The sequence below is a fragment of the Psammomys obesus genome, unplaced genomic scaffold (assembly GCF_907164565.1).
Source record: "Psammomys obesus unplaced genomic scaffold, mPsaObe1.curated_primary_1811, whole genome shotgun sequence".
Taxonomy (NCBI): domain Eukaryota; kingdom Metazoa; phylum Chordata; class Mammalia; order Rodentia; family Muridae; genus Psammomys; species Psammomys obesus.
The window spans coordinates 15,123,159-15,141,970 of NW_026585504.1; the positions used below are offsets into that span (position 1 = coordinate 15,123,159).

General features: G+C 39.0%; 1 protein-coding gene across 1 annotated transcript in view; it reads left to right on the forward strand.

Annotated features, from left to right (window-relative positions):
- The window catches only part of Ttbk2 (tau tubulin kinase 2), a 97,537-nt gene that overhangs the window by 41,785 nt on the left and 36,940 nt on the right, over nt 1-18,812 (forward strand). The window contains exons 4-6 of the mRNA XM_055629173.1: nt 5,756-5,829; nt 11,780-11,920; nt 14,174-14,278. Coding sequence (XP_055485148.1) covers nt 5,756-5,829; nt 11,780-11,920; nt 14,174-14,278 — 320 coding nt within the window. The remainder of the gene's footprint in view (nt 1-5,755; nt 5,830-11,779; nt 11,921-14,173; nt 14,279-18,812) is intronic.

The window sequence follows — 18,812 nt, forward strand, 5'->3', positions numbered from 1 at the left end:
CCTGTGAACTTAAGGGCAGGGAACTTAATTCACCTTGTAGTCTTAATACTTAGTTCTAGTGCTTGGCTGTATATAGAATAGATCTTCTTGTCTTTGTGTTCCTGTGTAGTTTCGATATTGATTTATGTGGGGGAGGTACTGGGTGTTGAACCTCCAGCCTGTGCGCACTAGGCAAATGCTTTATCCCTGAGCTGTGCCCCCACAGCCCTCTTTGTACTTTGTGTTTTGAGCCGTGGTCTCTCTCTCTTTGAAGCCTAGGCAGGTCTTACACTTGGCGTTCTTCTCTGTTTCCTCTCGGGTACCTGCACCACCAGACCATCATTTGCTTTCATATTTATTACAAGATGTCTGAGTTTTAAATCTGTTGCAGTGTTTTTTACATAATGGTTAAAAATAAAGGTTCGAGCCAGCAGGGTGGCTCAGCTGGTAAAGATTCTTGCCACCAAGCCTTACAACCTGAGTTTCATCTCCGGGACCCAGAAGATCGAAAGAGAACTGACTGCCTTAAGTTGTCTTCTGACCTCTACCTGAGTGCCTAGCATACTCACACACACACCTCCAATAAATCAGTGCATAAATAAGTATAATAATTTTTAAAAAGAATAAAAGCTTTGGTATGAAATCACACCATCATTTTCTAGCTGTATGATTTTGGACTAAGTAATTAGCCTCACCAATCCTCCACTTCTGTACCTGAAAAACAAAGAAAATGCTGGTTTTATTGTGAGAATTGAATGCATGAAAACATATAAAATGGAACAAATGCTTGCATATTATATATATTTTATTAACTATTATTTATCTTTATTTGTTCCCTTGCAAACATTGTCTCACTGTTTATTAGGTATTGCATTAGGTCCTGGGACAGTATGTGCTCCCTGTACTCTCTCTGAGCCTCAGCATTCACTGGGAACCACAGAAGTCACCTGAAGAGTTACTATTGTCATTAAATAGTAGCTGCTCTAGACACGTACATTTTTACTGAGCTAACTTTATTAAATAGTTTCGTTAATCATATAAAAAGAAATAGTATACTATACTATAAAGTATGAGAAATGAACTCATTAAATTATCACCTAAAGTAATAAAAATATATTGATAAGTACTAAAAAATTGCCACTGGGCATGTTTCGATGGCTTAATAAAGAATCAATAGTTAGATGGGCACAGTGGTGCACGCCTGCAATCCTAGCACTCAGGGAGGCAGAGGCAGGCTGATCTCTGTGAGTTCAAGGCCAGCCTGGTCTACTAAGTGAGTCCAGGGCAGCCAAGGCTACACAGAGAAACCGTGTCTAAAAAAACCAAACCAATAAAAAAAAAAAAAAAAAAAAAAAGAAAGAAAAAAAATTTAAATCTATTTCTTTTTCTTTTTTACCTTGAGACAGGGTTTCTCTGTGTGGCCTTGGCTGTCCTGGACTGGCTTTGTAGACCAGACTGGTCTCAAACTCAGAGATCTGCCTGCCTCTGCCTCCCCAAGTGCTAGGTTTACAGGTGTGTACCACCACTCCTGGCTTTGTTTTTATTTTTTAAAGCAGGGCAATTCAGGCAAAGTGTATGCTGCAGGTCTGTAGTCCTGGCGGTCTGGAGGCAGATAGTAGAATCAGAAGTTCAGGAGTAGCTTGGACAAGTCATTTAGACTGCCTCAAGTTGAAAAGTAAAACAAAAGGCCGGGGAGGGGGACGTTAATCTTAGTGGCAGAATACTTGCCTAGAATGTACAAGGGAGTTGGTTCAACCCCCAATACTGCTAGACAAACACACAAACAAAATATATCAGAGTGGGTCAGGTGGTGGTGTGGTGCTGCTGGTGATCGCACCAGCACTAGGGAGACAGGCAGGTTGATCGGAGTTTGAGGCAATCCTGGTTTAGAGTGAGTTCCAGGCCAGCCAGGGCTACACAGACAAACCCTGTCTCAAAAGCAAAACAAAACAACGACAAAACACAACAGCAACAACAAAAACATTAGGGTGGTTTTAATAGCAAGAGACAAAGGGTTTTAGCATAATACAGGCATTTTAGAGGAGCATCTTGAAAAATAATTACATCTAGTACTGTGTTTTCTTTTTATGTGATTGAAATGTCTTTGATGTAAGGTATATGTTGCAAACGCAGGGTGCAGTAGTCCATTCCTGTAATCCCACAGTTTATTTTTTTTTAAGTGTTAAGGCTAGATCCTCAAGTTTCATGCATACTAGCAAGTACTGTACTCACTTTAGAATATTTCTAGCAGTGAAAGTGGAGTCTCTAAGTAATGACAACAGATAGATTAATTAAAGCTTTGTACTTTTTTGTGACTGAAGCTGAGGAAAAGATTGCTGACTGATCATCAGTCTGGTAACTGATAACACAGATTAAAAACAAAACAAAAATTGCATGCCTGTAATCTCAGCACTTAGGAATCTGAGGCAGGAGAATAGAGATTTCAAGGCCATCCTGGGCTAACAAAGGCCTGTCTCCAAAACCAAACCAAACAAAGTTGTTAAATTATTAGACAAAGTAAGACTCAACTGTATTTTTATCTTAAGTGGAAAAATTACTTCTGAAATTTCTTTTAATCTTTTTATAGCCTCTAGTGTGTTACTGTTGTTTCATTTTTACAACAAAGCTTCGAAGATTGTCTGTCCTCAGTGTCTCATTTACCTTTTATACATTGGCTTCTACCCCTTCATCTCTAGTGACCGCCTAATTATTTATGAGTAACCATTGTCGTGCGTGTGCGTTTGTGTGTGTGTGTGTGTGTGTGTGTGTGCGCGCGCGCATGCGTGCGTGTGTGTGTGTGTGTGTGCGCGCGCGCGCGCGCTTGCGCATGTGTGTGCTTGCCCATGCCCACCATGCACACCTGTAACTAGACCAGCAGAAGATACTGGGCATCCTTCTCCGTTGCTCGTTGCCTCGTTCCCTGTAGAGCAGGGTCCTCCCAGTCCTGCTCTGCAGCTCTGAGTCATAGACAGGTGTGCATCGACACGTACGGCTTTTTGTGGGTTCTGAGGATCCAGATTCAGGTTCTCCTGCACACGTGGCAAGTACTCAACTGTCCTCCATTCGCCTGGGTCCTGGAGTTCAGCTTTTGGAAGGAGAAATGTGGATTCCATTTCTCTCAGGGGCAACTAGAGCACGTTATTTTGGGTGAGGCTTTCGGTATGTTAAGCCAGGGTTTTCCACAGAGTGTTAGTTTAGCTCTTTTTATTTTTATTTTTATTTATTTATTTTTTTTAAGCATGAGATCGATGGTGGCAATGGAATCTTGGGCATTCCAAAGCCTATGGTGATAACAAAGTGTTAAGCTCTTAGTTAAGCTGCTATACAAAGCATGGCAGAGGCCAAAGAGGCCAAAAAAGCGGTGTGAAACAAAAAAAGAGGCCAAAGTCTGTGCCTGGTTGGCTTGCTGCCAAAGCAGTCCAGGTGAAACAAGGCCCATCTGAGGATAAATGACAAATCTCAGACTAAAGGCGCTTACCTTGTATCTTTATTTGTGTAAATTCAAGGGCAATATAAACACTGGGAACAAGGAGGGATTTCGAGGTTGGATTTGTTTGATTCGCTGAGTCAGGAGGTCATGTATATTTAATGGTCCTATCACAAGAAGGAAAATGCATTATTTAATTATCCTACTGGGGCGTGGAATCTCCAAGTACAATCGAAGGTCACTGCTGGGCTAAGATCCTTAGCAGGGTGGGGTATTCTAGGAGTTCCTAGATGCTTACTAGAGCAGTTTCCCTATCGGGGAAGGATCTGGCCTATAATCTGCCCTGATGGCTATGTGAAGCTCCTTAGCTCCTTACAAGTTCTGGGGTCACCCAGATCAGGGGAGACTTTTAGAATCCTGCTGAGAAAAGGGAGTCTGTCGTCATAGACAGAGTGCAAATAAGCTCTCCGAGATGACCAACTTCAGCCTTACTAGCAGAGCCCACACTTTCCCCATTGATCCACCTCCTGAACCATGGCCGAGCTCTTCTGTAGAATTTGACATTTCTGCGATAACTTGGTCTCGGAATTTTTCTTCCTGTCATGGCATTCTTAAAGGTGCTTTTTTTCTTTTTTCTTTGTTTGTTCAAATCAGGGTTTCTCTGCATAGCCTTAGATGTCTTGGAACTCACCTTCCTCTGCCTCCCAAGTCCTGGGATTAAAGGCGTGTGCCACCACCCAGCAAAAGTATTTTCTTGAAGGGCTCTTTATTTTTGTTCATGCTGGTTTATATTTTAAGTTGCAGATTTGTATTTTAAATTTTCTTTGTTTTCACACTGCTTCTTTCTTTCCTTCTTTCTTTCCTTCCTTCCTTCCTTCCTTGCTTCTTTCTTTCCTTCTTTCCTTCTTTCCTTCCTTCCTTCCTTCCTTCCTTGCTTTTTTCTTTCCTTCTTTCCTTCCTTCATTCCTTCCTTCTTCCTTTCCCTTCCTTCCTTCCTTCCTTCCTTCCTTTTTCCCTCTCTCCCTCCCTCCCCCCCCCTTTTTTTGAGATAGTTTCACCATTTAGCACAAACTGGCCTTGAATTCATACCATGGAAGCTGGCTTTAAGCCTTTATGCCTCTGCCCTCTCAGTCCTCAGTCCATTTATAGAATTTTGAAAAGTTCTGTCTTTCCTATACAGATTGTAAGGTAGTGTGTCATTTCGGAATCTTTGTTTTCTAGGTGGTTTTGATGAGTTGAGTAGCCACAGTTGGAAAACACTGACCTGTACATATAGTTGAGATTCTTCTCTGTGGAGCACAAGACTTCGTGTAGTGCCTCAGTGCTTCTCCAGCACTGTCTGCGTCTGCTCTACCCTGCTCTGTGTTGAGCAAGTGTCTCCTCTTTTGGAACAGAAGTATACATTTTAAAATCAAGAGATACCTCCAGATTCTTCCTGCTTTTCTCAGTCCCTCTATCCCAGCAAGCACTTCCTTGGGTTTTACATGTTAAACTTGGGTTGAAAAGCACTGAAGATCATGTAATTTGCTGCAATAATGTAAATAGTGTATGTCAGAATGTGTGTGAAAGTCAGTGTTTGTATGTCTAACATAGTTCTTATGGTATTTTCTCAGCGTAATATTAAGTGACTTTAAAAATATTCTCCTAGAACCCCTGTACAGATGTAGCCCATGGGAGCTCAGTCTCCAAGTGGGTGCCTTAGTAAGGGGAACAGGGACTGTCTCTGACATGAAATCAGTGGCTGGCTCTCTGATCACCCCCCCCTGAGGGGGAGCAGCCTTGCCAGGCCACAGAGGAGGACAATGTAGACAGTCCTGATGAGACCTGATAGTCTAGGGTCAGATGGAAGGGGAGGAGGACCTCCCCTATCAGTGGACTGGGGGAGAGGCATAGAAGAAGAGGGAGGGAGGGTGGGATTGGGAGGGAACGAGGGAGGGAGCTATAGCTGGGCTACAAAGTGAATAAACCATAATAAATAAGTAAATTAATTAATTAATTAATTAATTTAGAGAGAAAAACAAAGGGTACTACAATGCTACAATAAAAGTACAAAATATTAAAGTGAAAAAAATAAAAATATTTTCCTTTCAAGATAGCTCACCTGTATTTATTCCCTTATTAATTTGTCTCTTTACTTACTCATTCAACATTTATTTGAGTATGCAAGAAACAGAGCAGGTCCTGCTCTGTTAAAACTAGATAATATAAATTTCCTCTTCCTTATGGTCTCAAAGACACATTTTATATAGTTTATATTAAATCATGAAACTATACAGAAACCCAGCTTTTAACTTTCATAAGAAGCCATAGTTCATCCTTTTCCGTTGTTTTCTTTTTCTTTTCATCTAGGGAAAGACCATGTTTGTAGATTTATTGGCTGTGGGAGAAATGATCGTTTCAACTACGTGGTCATGCAATTACAGGTATGTTCCCTTGAAAATGTGTCTTAAAATACCCTATTACAGTATGAATAAAAAAAAATGACAGCATTCTTATTATCATATCCAGATGCTGTACACTGTATGTATTGAAATTTATTTAGATTTGGTGTAGATTTTTCAAAAAATGAAATTGTTACATCATCTATTTTTGTTTACCTGTCCCTTTACTAGTTGCCATATTTTCCATAGCATTTAATCTCAAAGTGGATTGTGGTTTATAATGTGAGCCTGCCTTCCGGGTTCTTTTCCTTTTTCCTGTCTCAGGCATTTCAGAGCTTCACTCACACTCTCAAGTACCAGCCACTATGTTAAAATCTAAGCATTAGTTGAAGTGGAGAATGGATGCTATTTCTCTTTCTGTCAAGATAACATTTGTTCCTTCCCCTTTGGACAGGAGAGGGGTTGGATTAAGAGAGTAGGAGTTGATAAAGAAAATACGGGTGTAAGAGATACAGTAGGGAGAATCAGGAAGACATTCCGTTTTCCTCGATAGTGCCTGTGCTCCTGAACACGCACAGTACAATCACCTCCATGTTTAAAACCATGGTCACCACACTGTCTGCATCTTCAATTCTCATAATTTGGACATTTGGATCCATTATTTTCTTTCACATTATTTACATGACAGGGAGTTAAATTTGTAAACCCTGGCCTAAGTGTTTCCTCTTCTCTTCAGAAGGCTTTTTGTTTGCTTGTTTGTTTCTCAAGTATTTTTCAATATTTGAGTTAGACCTAAAGATGTTACTTACCCTTTCTGTAAACTATATTTGCTATTTATCCTTTTAAAACATGGTCTCACTGAGTAGCACAAGAATATTTTGAACTCACTATATAGGTAAGATTGGCCTTAAATTCAGGACCTTCCATCCTTGGCCTAATGATTTCTAAGATTACAGTTGTGTGTTGCCTTGGTCCTTTTTAAAATCAATTAATTGGGGGTTGGAGGAATGTGCCATGGTGTGTGTGTGTGGAGGCCAGAAGACAACTTGTGGGAGTTGAGTCTCTTCTTCCATCATGTAGTTTTCAGGGATTAAATTTCGGTGTCGGACTAGGCAGCAAGGGCCTCTGCCTGCTGAGCCATCTCACTGGCACACTCACATGCAATTATGGAATCTATGGAATCTTCCATTGTTAGAATATACACAGTCTTGCACTTACCTGAATATCAGTTTTCTGAAAATGCTGGGGAACTGTGAGGTTGGTATATACTAGGTAGCCAGTGACTAGGGCAAGCTTCTGTTGACTGGTCCAAGAGCCTTTCTATTTGACCTGCGTGCTGTAATTTTGTTGTTGTTGCAGGATATTTGATCACATTGTGAAACCTGAGATTGTGAGTTGGAAAATCCTGTTTCTTGTTGTGTTTCTTGCTGTGGCTCAGCCCTAGCACACACCTTTAACCCAAGAGATTTCTGTAAACAAGAGCTAAATAAAGTCAACCGTAGGTCAAGATGTAGAGCTAGCAACCAGTTGACAGAGAGTGAATATAAGAGAACACAGAAAGGAGGGACATTAAGTTGAAGGGTATTTAAGACAGCGTGGAGAAAGAGAAGGGGCTTTTCCTTCTAGGATATCAGCTCAGTAGGAAGGTCAGCAAGCTGCTTTGCTTTGCCTCTCAGAGCTAGCAGGCTCTTGTCCCAGTATCTGGCTCCTGAGTTTTTATTGGTAAAATCAAATATCTGGAATCTTGTTTAAAAACAACACTCTTTCCTGTCATAAAGTTAACCCACCATTAAACCCGACCCCACACTTATGGTTGACTTAATTTGGGATGAGACTAAAGCTCATATAACTGCTAGAGTATATCTTACCTGCCATGTGAAAGGTAAAAGCTCCTAGGTGTCTTCAGTATATCAGATAAAGTTTAAGTTCTCAGACCTACCTCCCCACTCTATTCCTAATTTCTTCTAAGAATCTTAAGTGTTTTATTCTTAAATTAGCTTCATTGTCTTCCCTTTGTTGAATCAATTACATAGTATTAGCCTTAATTTTGAAGGAATAACTAATTCCAATTTAGAGATTTTAAGCTATTTACGATAAAAGTAAGTCTTAAAATCTTACAAGTTTGAGGTGCACACATTTTTTTTCCTCAGCTCTGTTAGTAGACCATGACCAGACCTCATATTGTTACCAGTGAGACTTAACATGGCATCTTTGTAACAGTTTAATATGTCCTAGGGGGAGGCAGAAAAATATGTCATAGATCTAGATTGCCTAACATAAGAGCTGTTGGTTTTTTACCTTTTGTGTGGAAAATATTAAACACACATATTAGAATAATAATATAAACATACATTTAATTGTCACTCCATTTCAGTAACCAAATGTGACCAATATCCTTCAGGTGTTTTCTCTTTTCCTTCCCAGATTAATTTAAAGCAAATTCAAGGCATCTTTTATCTGGAAACGTCAGTTATATCAATATATACTTGGAATTGACAGGCTTTTTTTTTTTTTTCTTTAACTACAATATGTAAGTCTTTTTAAAAAGTGACAACACACATTTGTTTTCAGTTAGGTTTTGTTTTGTTTTGTTTTGTTTTGTTTTGAGACACAGTCCCCCAGTATCTACCTCTGCCTCCCCAAATGCTAGGATTACAGGTATGCGCCACTGTGCCCAGCTAAGTAGGAATTTTTGACGCACCCTTATTTTGTGATAGAACATTGTATACTGTGATCATTCTCCAGTACGCTGGCCATCCCTTCCATTCAGCCCTGGTTCCTTTTAATGGGAGGTGCTATTTAGAGATGATGATCCAGATGTTATAGTATCTATTTCATTGGGATTTCTTTCTTTCTTTCTTTCTTTCTTTCTTTCTTTCTTTCTTTCTTTCTTTCTTCTCTCTCTCTCTCTCTCTCTCTCTCTCTCTTTCTTTTTTTTTTAGAAGATAGGTTTAAGGAGTCCAGTTTAGCCAGGCATTGGTGGTGTACACCTTTAATTCCAGAACTTCTTAGGTAGAGGTTGGCAGATCTCAGAGTTTGAGGCCAGCCTGGACTACATAGTGAGTTCCAGAGCATCTTGGCCTACACAGAGAAACCCTGATTCAAAAACAAAAACAAAAAAGTCCCAATCTTAGGAGAAGAAGTATGTTTTGGTGCATATTGATGTTTCTAAGTCAAATTTATAATAGTAGATGTATTAATCACCTTATATATTTTATTTCATTGGTCATACGTACTTTTTAATATATATAGATGAAATGATATCATTGGAATTTACATGAAAATAAAGGGTTGTTTGAGGAGCCATATTATCTATGAAAATATATTGGCAGTGAATTGATAGTTATTTTTTTCTGTTTTTATATTATTTTTGTGAGGGTTTTTGTTTTTGTTTCTTTAAGGTAGGCTCTCATGTAGCCAGGCTGGCCTTGCACTCAGCATGTTCCCTAGACCTGCCCTAACATAGTCTTCCTCAGGCCTTCCACCTCTCAAGTACTGAGATTACAGGTGTGAGCATTACCAGCTACCATGCCTGCTTAATTTCTTCTTACTCTAGGAAATCACTGTATTACTTTCTCCATTTAGATATGCTACCCATTCTTAGATATCCTTCCCACTCCCTTTTAGACCTCCTTTTCCTCCCTGTACCCTCACCTCTGTCTCTTTCTACCCCCCCCGTTCTCTCGCTCTCTTTTTCTAATTTTAATTTTGTATTTGTGACTGTATCTTGCTATATAGCCCTATCTGGCCTAGAACTTACTCTGTAGACTAGGTTGCCTCAATTTTTTGGCAATAATCTCTGACTCCCAAGTATGAGAATTATAGGTATGTGGCACTATTCCTGGCCTTATACATTTTTATTACTCAAAAAAACAAAACAAAACAAACATTTGTAGTTTGTTTTTGTTAAATTTATAGAATTACTTGAGAGAATTATAGGCTTTAATTTTTTTGCATATTATTATATGGTAAGGTCCCTTTTTATAAAAGAAGAGCAACTTTTATCCCCATTATTCTCATGTCAGCCTTGTATTTATCATCTCAGATTTTGCTGGAATTTTTTTCTGGTATGTGTATGTTGTTGCTGTTATGAGTTGGGATCTCATTCTGTAGCTTACACTAGCACAGAGCTCACTTTGTAGTGCAGGCTGGCCTTAGCTTGTCTTCCTAATGTTGAAACTAACTGTGTGATGGTACACTCCTTAAATTTCTAAACTCAAGAGGTGGAGGCAGAAGGCTAAGAATGCAAAGTCAACATGACAAGTTCCAGAACAAACAATATATATATATATATATATATATATATATATATATATATATATATATATCTGTCTCAAAAACAAAACAAAACAGAACAAAACAAACAAAAAGAATTTAAAGTCAGCCCTCTGCTATATAGCAAGATCCAGTCCATCCTGGGCTACATAAAACCAGTCTCAATAACCAATGAAAAATGCTAAAATTACAGGTATGAAACATTATGTTCATTCACCATTTGACACATAAAAGTTACATTTTATGACATTCAAATAATTACTAATATCATTAATCAAATTAATTGATTCCTTATTGAGTTGTTCTTATGATAGTAGTGGGTGTTTATCAGTTAAATCACAGTATTACCTGAGGTGTAGTTTTACCAATCAAAGTTTTTATTTTTTTTTTTTAAGTTGAGCATAATAGCTTATGCTCTAGTCAGAGTTCTTGGGAAATATAGGCAGGAGGATCAGGTGTTCAAGATGATCTTTGACTAACTATTTCAAGGCCATCCTAGACTACATAAGAAATCCCCCCCCCCCGCCCCAAATAAGACCAGAAAAAAAAAATTGCAGTGCTTTTTCACTGACACGTTGTAGAGGATGCTGAGCCTTGCTTTCTTTCTCAGGACTAGTGCATGACTTAAGAAAAGAAAGTGTCTCCTTGGTGGAAGAACACTGAGAAAAGTACCACAGGAAAAAAGAACACTTTGGAGTCGAACTCAGATATGAAAAACAGGTTTACATACCAGAAACCTGTTTTTTGGTTGGTAAGGCAGGAGAAGGAACAACTTTTTAGGGTGCCATGAGGATTAAATGCAGTTATGAATGGCATATGTATTGTTTTCATCTGGAGCTTTGCTAGCTAAGTGTTTGCCATATCATATTTGTGAGGCCTGAGCTTTGAGGTCAAGGACAAGAGAGGGTCACAGGAGCCTGCCAGGTTGAAGAGAATATGAGAAGTTTAACTATATATACCAGACTTCATTCACTAGCACACAGACTGACAGGCAAGCAGATGTTTCAGACACGTATGCAAAGACTAAGGCAAGGACACTTGCCTCCAGTCTTCAGGCCATATTGACAGAAAATAATCATACAAAAATGGAAGTTTGCCAGAAATAGTTATATAAGAAATATATCTGATGCCCTCTTCTGGCATGCCAGTGTATATGAGGATATGAGTACTCATATACATTAAATAAATAAATAAATCTTTGAAGAGGGGGGTGGGGAGAAAAGAAAAGAAAAAGCAGAAAGAGGAAGACGAATCAAGTTTGTTTATGTTTTGTTAGAATAGCAAGGATAAAGAAAAATGTCATGACTTAGAAACGTGATTACTAAGAGCTTGCTTATTCTTAGTGCTAGAGAGATGGCTCAGTGGCTAAGAGCTCTGGCTGTTCTTTCAGAGGACTGGAGTTCAGCTTCCAGCACCCATGTTGAGCAGCTCACTGCCATCTTTAACTCCATCTCCAGGAGATCAGTTGTCATCTTATGGTTTCCAAGGGCATCCACAGTCATGCACACAAAGAGAAAGAGACAGACATCATTTTACAGAAAATGCTTGTTCTTAAGCATGGAACATTCTGGTCATTCGATTGTTAGAGGATCACAACTTAGGCAAGAGCCTTACTGTGTCAAAGGATTTTATGATGTGGCGATATAGTAAATAGACAATTTTCAAGTCTTATCACAATATTAGGACTATATTTTAAAGTGCTTATCTGATTCTACAGGGTCGGAATCTGGCAGATCTTCGACGTAGCCAGTCCCGGGGCACATTCACGATTAGCACTACTCTTCGTCTTGGGAGACAGATTCTGGAGTCTATTGAGAGCATACATTCTGTGGGATTTCTTCACAGAGACATCAAACCGGTAGGAGCCCTTTCTGTTCCAAGCACAGAAGGCTATTGTTCGATGCTTCTCATGTTAGGAGAATTCAGAATGTACGGTAAAGGTAATTTTCTGTATTTGTTGTAGTTAACTCCAAACAATATTTTTATTTCTGTAATGCCCTAAAAGTATACAACAGCTATTTTCAATAGTTTTATCATAGTAAGAAATGTTGCTTACTAACTAAATTAAAAATATTTTATGCAGCCATGAAAGGCACAGTGGCACACGCCTTCAATCTCAGCACTCAGGAGACAGAGGCACGAGGACCTCTGTGAGTTCAAGACTACCCTGGTCTACAAGTGAGTCCAGGACAGCCAGGGCTGTTACACAGAGAAACCCTTTCTTGAAAAAACAAAACAAAACAAAACAAAAGTTATGTTTGGGGGCTAGAAGATGGCTCAGTCATTTAAAGTACTGAGGACTTGAGACCTGAGTTAGATCCTGGGTACCTTTTTTTTTTTTTTTTTTTTTTTTAATGGCCATGGTGGTGCTAACCAGGAGAAATGGGATCTTTAGGAATCAATTGGCCCACCAACCCTGGCCTGCGTAAGGAAAACCACCTAAGATTTGTTTTCTGGTCCCCACATTCACAATCACAAGTTCTATGCTTGTCAGTCATTATTAGATGTGTCAACATTGCTAATTATTCAGCCTTACATGCAAATCATTAATGTGAATTCTGTGTTTCCTGATAGCAGTTGTTCATTTTCTTAGGTCACCAGTTGTATTCACTAGAAATAATCAACTGTGAAAGACCTTTCTCTTCTCCTAAGAGCTACTGTGGAAATACAATTTTTCTTTTCTTTCCTATTTATCTGGTATTTTATACTTCATAAGGGAAGATGACCCATCTCTGATATCCCACATTTATAAATGTAATTGATATCAGTGCATTTGAAAATTGACTGTTGGTGTAATTTGAAGATTACAGCCACCTGTTCTTACCTCCCCTCTAAAGTTGATTTACAGGAAAATGGTAATTAAATTTTTTCAAAGTGGGTTCCTCTTGAATTAGAACCTTCTGAAAATAGGAACTGGTTATTAATTAATATTACATTTAAATAAAACTATGATTAAGTGATTTATTTTAGAGCAGTTATTGTATGGGGAGATTGAACCAGCTTGTCAATGTAGAGTCATCTTTACAGTTACATTTTATTGTCATTCAGTGCCCTTCTCTGTCATTATTTGAGAAACCTAACTTTCCATCAGAAAGCTCCTAAATAAAATACTTTTTTAAAAAGCAAACAATGATGTAATAGCTCATATTTTACCTTTACAAATTTCCTTATTTGCATATTTACCTTTCTAGATTTGCAGTTATTTGACAAATTACATAGAATTTAGGTTTGGGGGCTGTTTTGTTTTGAGACAGGGAATTATTTAACTAAGGCTGACCTCCAAATTGCTTTATAGCTTAGGATGGCCTTAAAATGGTTCTCTTGTCTCTGATTCCCGATTGCTGGAATTAAAGGTATATGCCATCACATCTGGCTACACTGGGTTTTGTTTTTTGTTTTTGTTTTTTTAAGAGAAAGTGTAAATTTTTTTTCCTTAGTTCTATTTTGGAATGTTTCCCTAAATTGTGCTTTTAATTTTAGTGCAATTCAGCTTTATGATGCTTATAGAAAATTATTTTATTTTATTTGCTTATTTATTAAGACAGGGTTACACTGTGACTTGCTTTATAGACCAGTCTGACCTTGAACTCACAGAGATCAGCTGGCCTCTGCCTTTAGTATTGGAATTAAAAGTGTGTACCATCATGACCAGCCCTTATACTTAAATAAAAGATTGAGAAGTGATAAAAATTCTTTTAAGTTTATATGTATTTTCCCCCACCCCTAGTTTTCCTTGTTTAGGAGGTTGGGTTGTCATGTAAACAATAACTTAGACTAGAATTTCAAGGAATCTAGTTTTGAATTTAATTAAGTCATTATTATATGTAACTTATACAAACATTTATATTAATTTTTGCTTAATTTCACTGATGGTAGATATTAACAACAAGTCACTAGTTATATTTACAAGAACACTCAACTATGAAAAGCTTTTATTTTCCCTTGAGAGGTAGAACCAACAACTTAATTATATAATAACGTCTAGTAAAAATTATAGACTTAAAGTAGTGTATCTGAAACTCACTGTAAACTAGAAGAATTCATGCGGGATAAAATGTAGGCAGTCTGAGTATTGTAACAATATGTATTTTCCATTGTTATTTTTTTCTAGTCAAATTTCGCCATGGGACGCTTTCCTAGTACATGTAGGAAATGTTTCATGCTTGATTTTGGCTTGGCCCGACAATTTACCAATTCCTGTGGTGACGTCAGACCAGTAAGCTTTTTCATTACTATTTGATATTTGATAATTAAACTCTTGTTTCTTGTATCATTTTAAATAAATGCTAATTATGTATCAGAATGAATGTTAGAAGGATGAAGCTCAGTGAATTAAAAAAAAAAAAAAAGATGTTTGTTTTTATTGAAACCAGATTAGAAAATTAGAAGATTAAGAAACTAGTATTTAGAGTTAGCTGTGCATAATCAGTAGGGGACTTACTTGAGTTTTAACTTTGTGATATATTAGCAAAATATTCTGTGATACATAGGAAGAAGTTCTTCTCTGGTGAACTTGTATATGGCAAGAGTTATGCTGAAGGCACACCACAGTGGTGAGATGGGAGATGCGTTGGTGGGGGGGTCGTCTGTTAAGGGATTTGAAAAAAAAAATGTCCAAGTAGAGGGTTTTTTACTAAATTTACTCTTAGGATTTTTGCCAAAACTAGTCTTGAGAAGACAAACACAGATGCTACCTAATCAAGGCCAACTTGAAAAGGGTTTCAAGGAATCTGGCTAGAATCGTGTCAGGAGAAAGTATGTGAGATGCCATGCACCAGGCACCCATCTTCCTCTTCACCAGTAGGCTACTGTGGCAAGCTGGAATGCCCTCCAGTCCTGCACTGGAGCCCTGGTCAAGGACGTGAACCATGTGCTGCTGACTGCAGCCGCTTGGAATGGAGTCACTTTAGTCAGGCTTGGTGATGGGGACAGTGGTCTTGGTTTGGATAACATAGGCCTTTACTTTGCTTATTGGATGTTCACAAATTTTCTTGAAAATATTTCATTTGTTTGTCTTTAAAACTATTTCAAGTCTTACACGTTTATTTTGTTTTTAATTGTTTACCAACTTCACTGGGAAATGGGCAATTCTCTGTATTGTTTTGCTGACTTTTCTGTTTAAACTTTTAGTTTGTTTAAACTTGGTCTTTCTTTATGATTTTCATTTCTATCAGGTTAACTATTGTATAAAAGTTAAAACATTTTGATTTTGATTGAGCCAACTGCAAACCAGTTATACATACATGCAAATTATAATTAAAGTCTAGGGATATGAGAATTTCTTTTTTCCTTTTGGAGTAATTTTGAGTCATGGTCTCACTTCGTAGCCCAGGCTGTCCTAGAACTCACTGTGTAGATCACTATGTGGTGATGGCTTGCATTAATATTAGAAGGCAGATAATCAACTTAGAATCTGTCAGACTTGAATACACATTGTGAGTTCCATTTTCAGATATTAGATGTTTGGTTTCTAGAACATTATCAGGTATTGTTGGTTTACTCATAAAACATATTTAATGAGCACATATTATACGTAAAGCATAAATCCAGGTGCTGGGGCAGCCACAGTAAATAAGCATACAAATTCAAAAGCCTTGTTGAGGTTCTTTTAGTAGAAATGAAGCATGACACACAGATAAGAAATTTTATTTATTTTTGAGACCAGTTTTATATAGCCTTGTCTTGTCCAAACTTGGTCTTTTTCTTCTGCCTCCTAGGCCTCTATAATGCTGAGATGGAAGACATTCATGACATTTCCTGGCCTAAATAAGCAATTTTGTGCAGTGGTAACCCAAAGAGTTCTGTGTGTTAACAGAAATGGGCAGAGGCCAGAAACAATTCTAGAGGTGTAGATTACAGAGAAAAGACCTCCAAGGAGATACTGTATCAGCAATTAAATACAATATGAGAGCAAAGCTGTGAGGCTATCTAGAAACAAAACTAAGTAAAAAGAATAGATTAAATTTGTTTAATTGGACCTGGTGGCTGTGGCCTATAGTTCCATAGAAGGTTGAGGGAGAAGAAACTCAAAATTCAAAACCTGCCTGGACTACAGAGTAAACTCAAGGTTAGTGTGGTCAACCCAGTGAGACCTTATCTCAAAAACTGGAAACGAAGGCTAGGCTATAACCTGCAGATAAAGCATGTCTGAAGACCTATGTTCAATCGTTGGTATCCTGAAGTGGGGGCAAGCATTTTTTAAAGGAAAACAAAAACCAGAACTAGTTAAAGGTTACCTAGGAAGAAGGTATGACTAGACTAGGAAGGAAGTGTTGGTCTGAGCCACTGGGATACTTTGAGCAATGTTGGGGTGGACGGGGAAGAACCGTGGGCCAGCCCAGACTAATGAGAAGTAGTATCAGTTTTGAAAAGGGAAAATCAATAGAGCAATAGTCTCTTGGGAGCCAAGTGAAGAAAGTTCTTCAGAAGGGATGGTAGAGTTGTCGTTCCTGGTGGGTATTACTGAGAAGTAACCGTTGATAACTTCCATAGTAGATCATCGTTGTTTAAGCCAGGGATGGTAGTGATCCAGCACATGGGATGTGATCAGAAGTTTGAGGTCATTCTCTGCTACAAGGTGATTTCAAGGCCAGACTGAGGAACATGAGGAACATATAGAGTCTTTTGGATATATGCCTAAGAGTGAATTAGCTGGGTCCTATGGTACTTGTGATTTTAGTTTTGGAGGAAGCATGTAAACAGACTTCTACAGTGGCGTAATAGTTTACATTCCCACCATCAGTAGATAAGGGCTCCTTTTTCTCCACAGACTTGCCAGCCTGTGTTATCTTTGTTTTCTTGATGTTGGTCATTCTTTCTGAGGTGAGACCAGATCATTTGGGGCACTTGTCTTCTTTGGTGTCTGGTCCGTTTTCTTCAGATGTTTCATTTATCCAGTGGTTTCCACACTGCTTAGTTGTATGCTTTTCTTCTAGAAAGAGAAAAGCAAAACCCTGCCTCAGCCCTAACTCTGGGGGTTTCCTTTTTTGGCTGGTTATGTCGTTCCTAGGGTTAAAAAAAAAAATGGCAATACAAAGAGTATTATCTTTCAAATGAAATTTTAAAAATTCTTTTTAAATTTTAAAACCAAATAAATCTTCACACACACACACACACACACACACACACACACACACACACACACCTATTTATTTATTTATTATTTCCGAGGCAGGGTTTCTCTGTGTAGCTTGGCTGTCCTGGACTCACTGTGTAGATCAGGCTGGTCTCGAACTCACAGTGATCCTCCTGCCTCTGCCTCTCTGAGAGCTGGGATTACAGCCGCAGGCCACCACACCCAGATAAGTGTATTTATTTTTAGATTACAAAGTACATTCCTTTTGAATTTCAGCCTGCCATTTGCAAGTGGCTTTTAAATTTACATCATTGTAGTTTTTATGTGCCTGCCCTGACTGCCAAGTGCTGGGGTGAAAGGTGCGAACCATCTCCACCCTGTTCATTGTAACTCTAGAATTTAGTTTTTGCTCTTGCCCTTTCCTCTCTGCCCTTCCTCACCCTCCTAACCCCCCTCTCCTCTGCTTTCCTCTCTGTCTCTTTCTATGTCTGTCCTCTCTCCCCTCTTTCTCTCTTTTCCCTCTCCCTTCCTCTTCTCCCACGCTGCTCCCAATAAATCTGTGGTTATATAATATGGCTTCATCTCGCTGTTAACTCATTTCTGTTTTAATCAAACATCTGGTGCCTGTGACTCAAGGGAAGTTGAGCCCTCTGAGCTGGACTTCTGGGGCCACTCCCTATACCTCATTGTTCTCCACCTATTCTGATTTGATCATCTTTAAACAGGAAAGAAGTTGAGTGCCAGCCAGGTGACTCTGAGCCATGTGGGGACCAATTTTCTCCTACCTTCCTCTCTGCTTGATCCAACTTTGTGCTTGTCATTCATCTTTTTGTAAACTTACAAAGATTCTTGTAAGCATCGGGAGATCTACTGGAATCCACAGGTCACCACCCTCCAGATAATAACTGCCAATCAACAGCCTGTTTTCCAGCCTCCCTATTCCTGAGGTCAGGATTCCTCCCCTGGTTTTAGGACTCCCCTCCCCCAACTACCAAGAGCATGGGTCTAAAAGTCCATGAGCCCAAAAGTTTCAAAAATACAACTAAGAAAAAATTTTCTCTCCCTGAACTCCTTAACTTTATCTTTTGCCCCTAACATATCCTGTTTCCTCAAAAGCTGCATCCAGAGCTCAGGTGTTCCAGTCTAAACTTCACAAACTGCTCCAGCTAGGCTTGCAGTTTCCTAGCTGGAGGTGGTCTGGCAGATCCTGGAAATAACAACAGCCTGCTCTTGGGACTTGGCCGACTTTTTCCAGACTTTTGCCCCACCCCCAGAATCATTGCCTCCAGTGTCAGCTAGAAGTAGCCAAAGAAGATTCTTTGCCCATTATCCATGTATTATCAGCAAAAGGCTGGGAGGTTAGGTCCCTAGCTACTGCAGGGCGTGACTGGCACACCCTGCCCTCTACATAGGGGCGGGGCTTCCCCTCCTCCAGAGGCCTTCACTATATAAGACATTTGGTTCCTCTTGCCCCTTTTGCCCTTTCCTCTCCCCCATTCCTTTCATTCCTTTCTCTCTGCCTTTCCTATCCCTCTTCCCCCATCCTTTGCTCTCCTCTCTGTCTCTTTCTCTATCTTTATAGTGTGAGAGCTTCTCTTCTCTCTCTCCCTCCCCTTCCCACTCTGCTCCCAGGAAATCTGCAGTTATATAATTAAAAAAGAAAGAAAGAAAACAA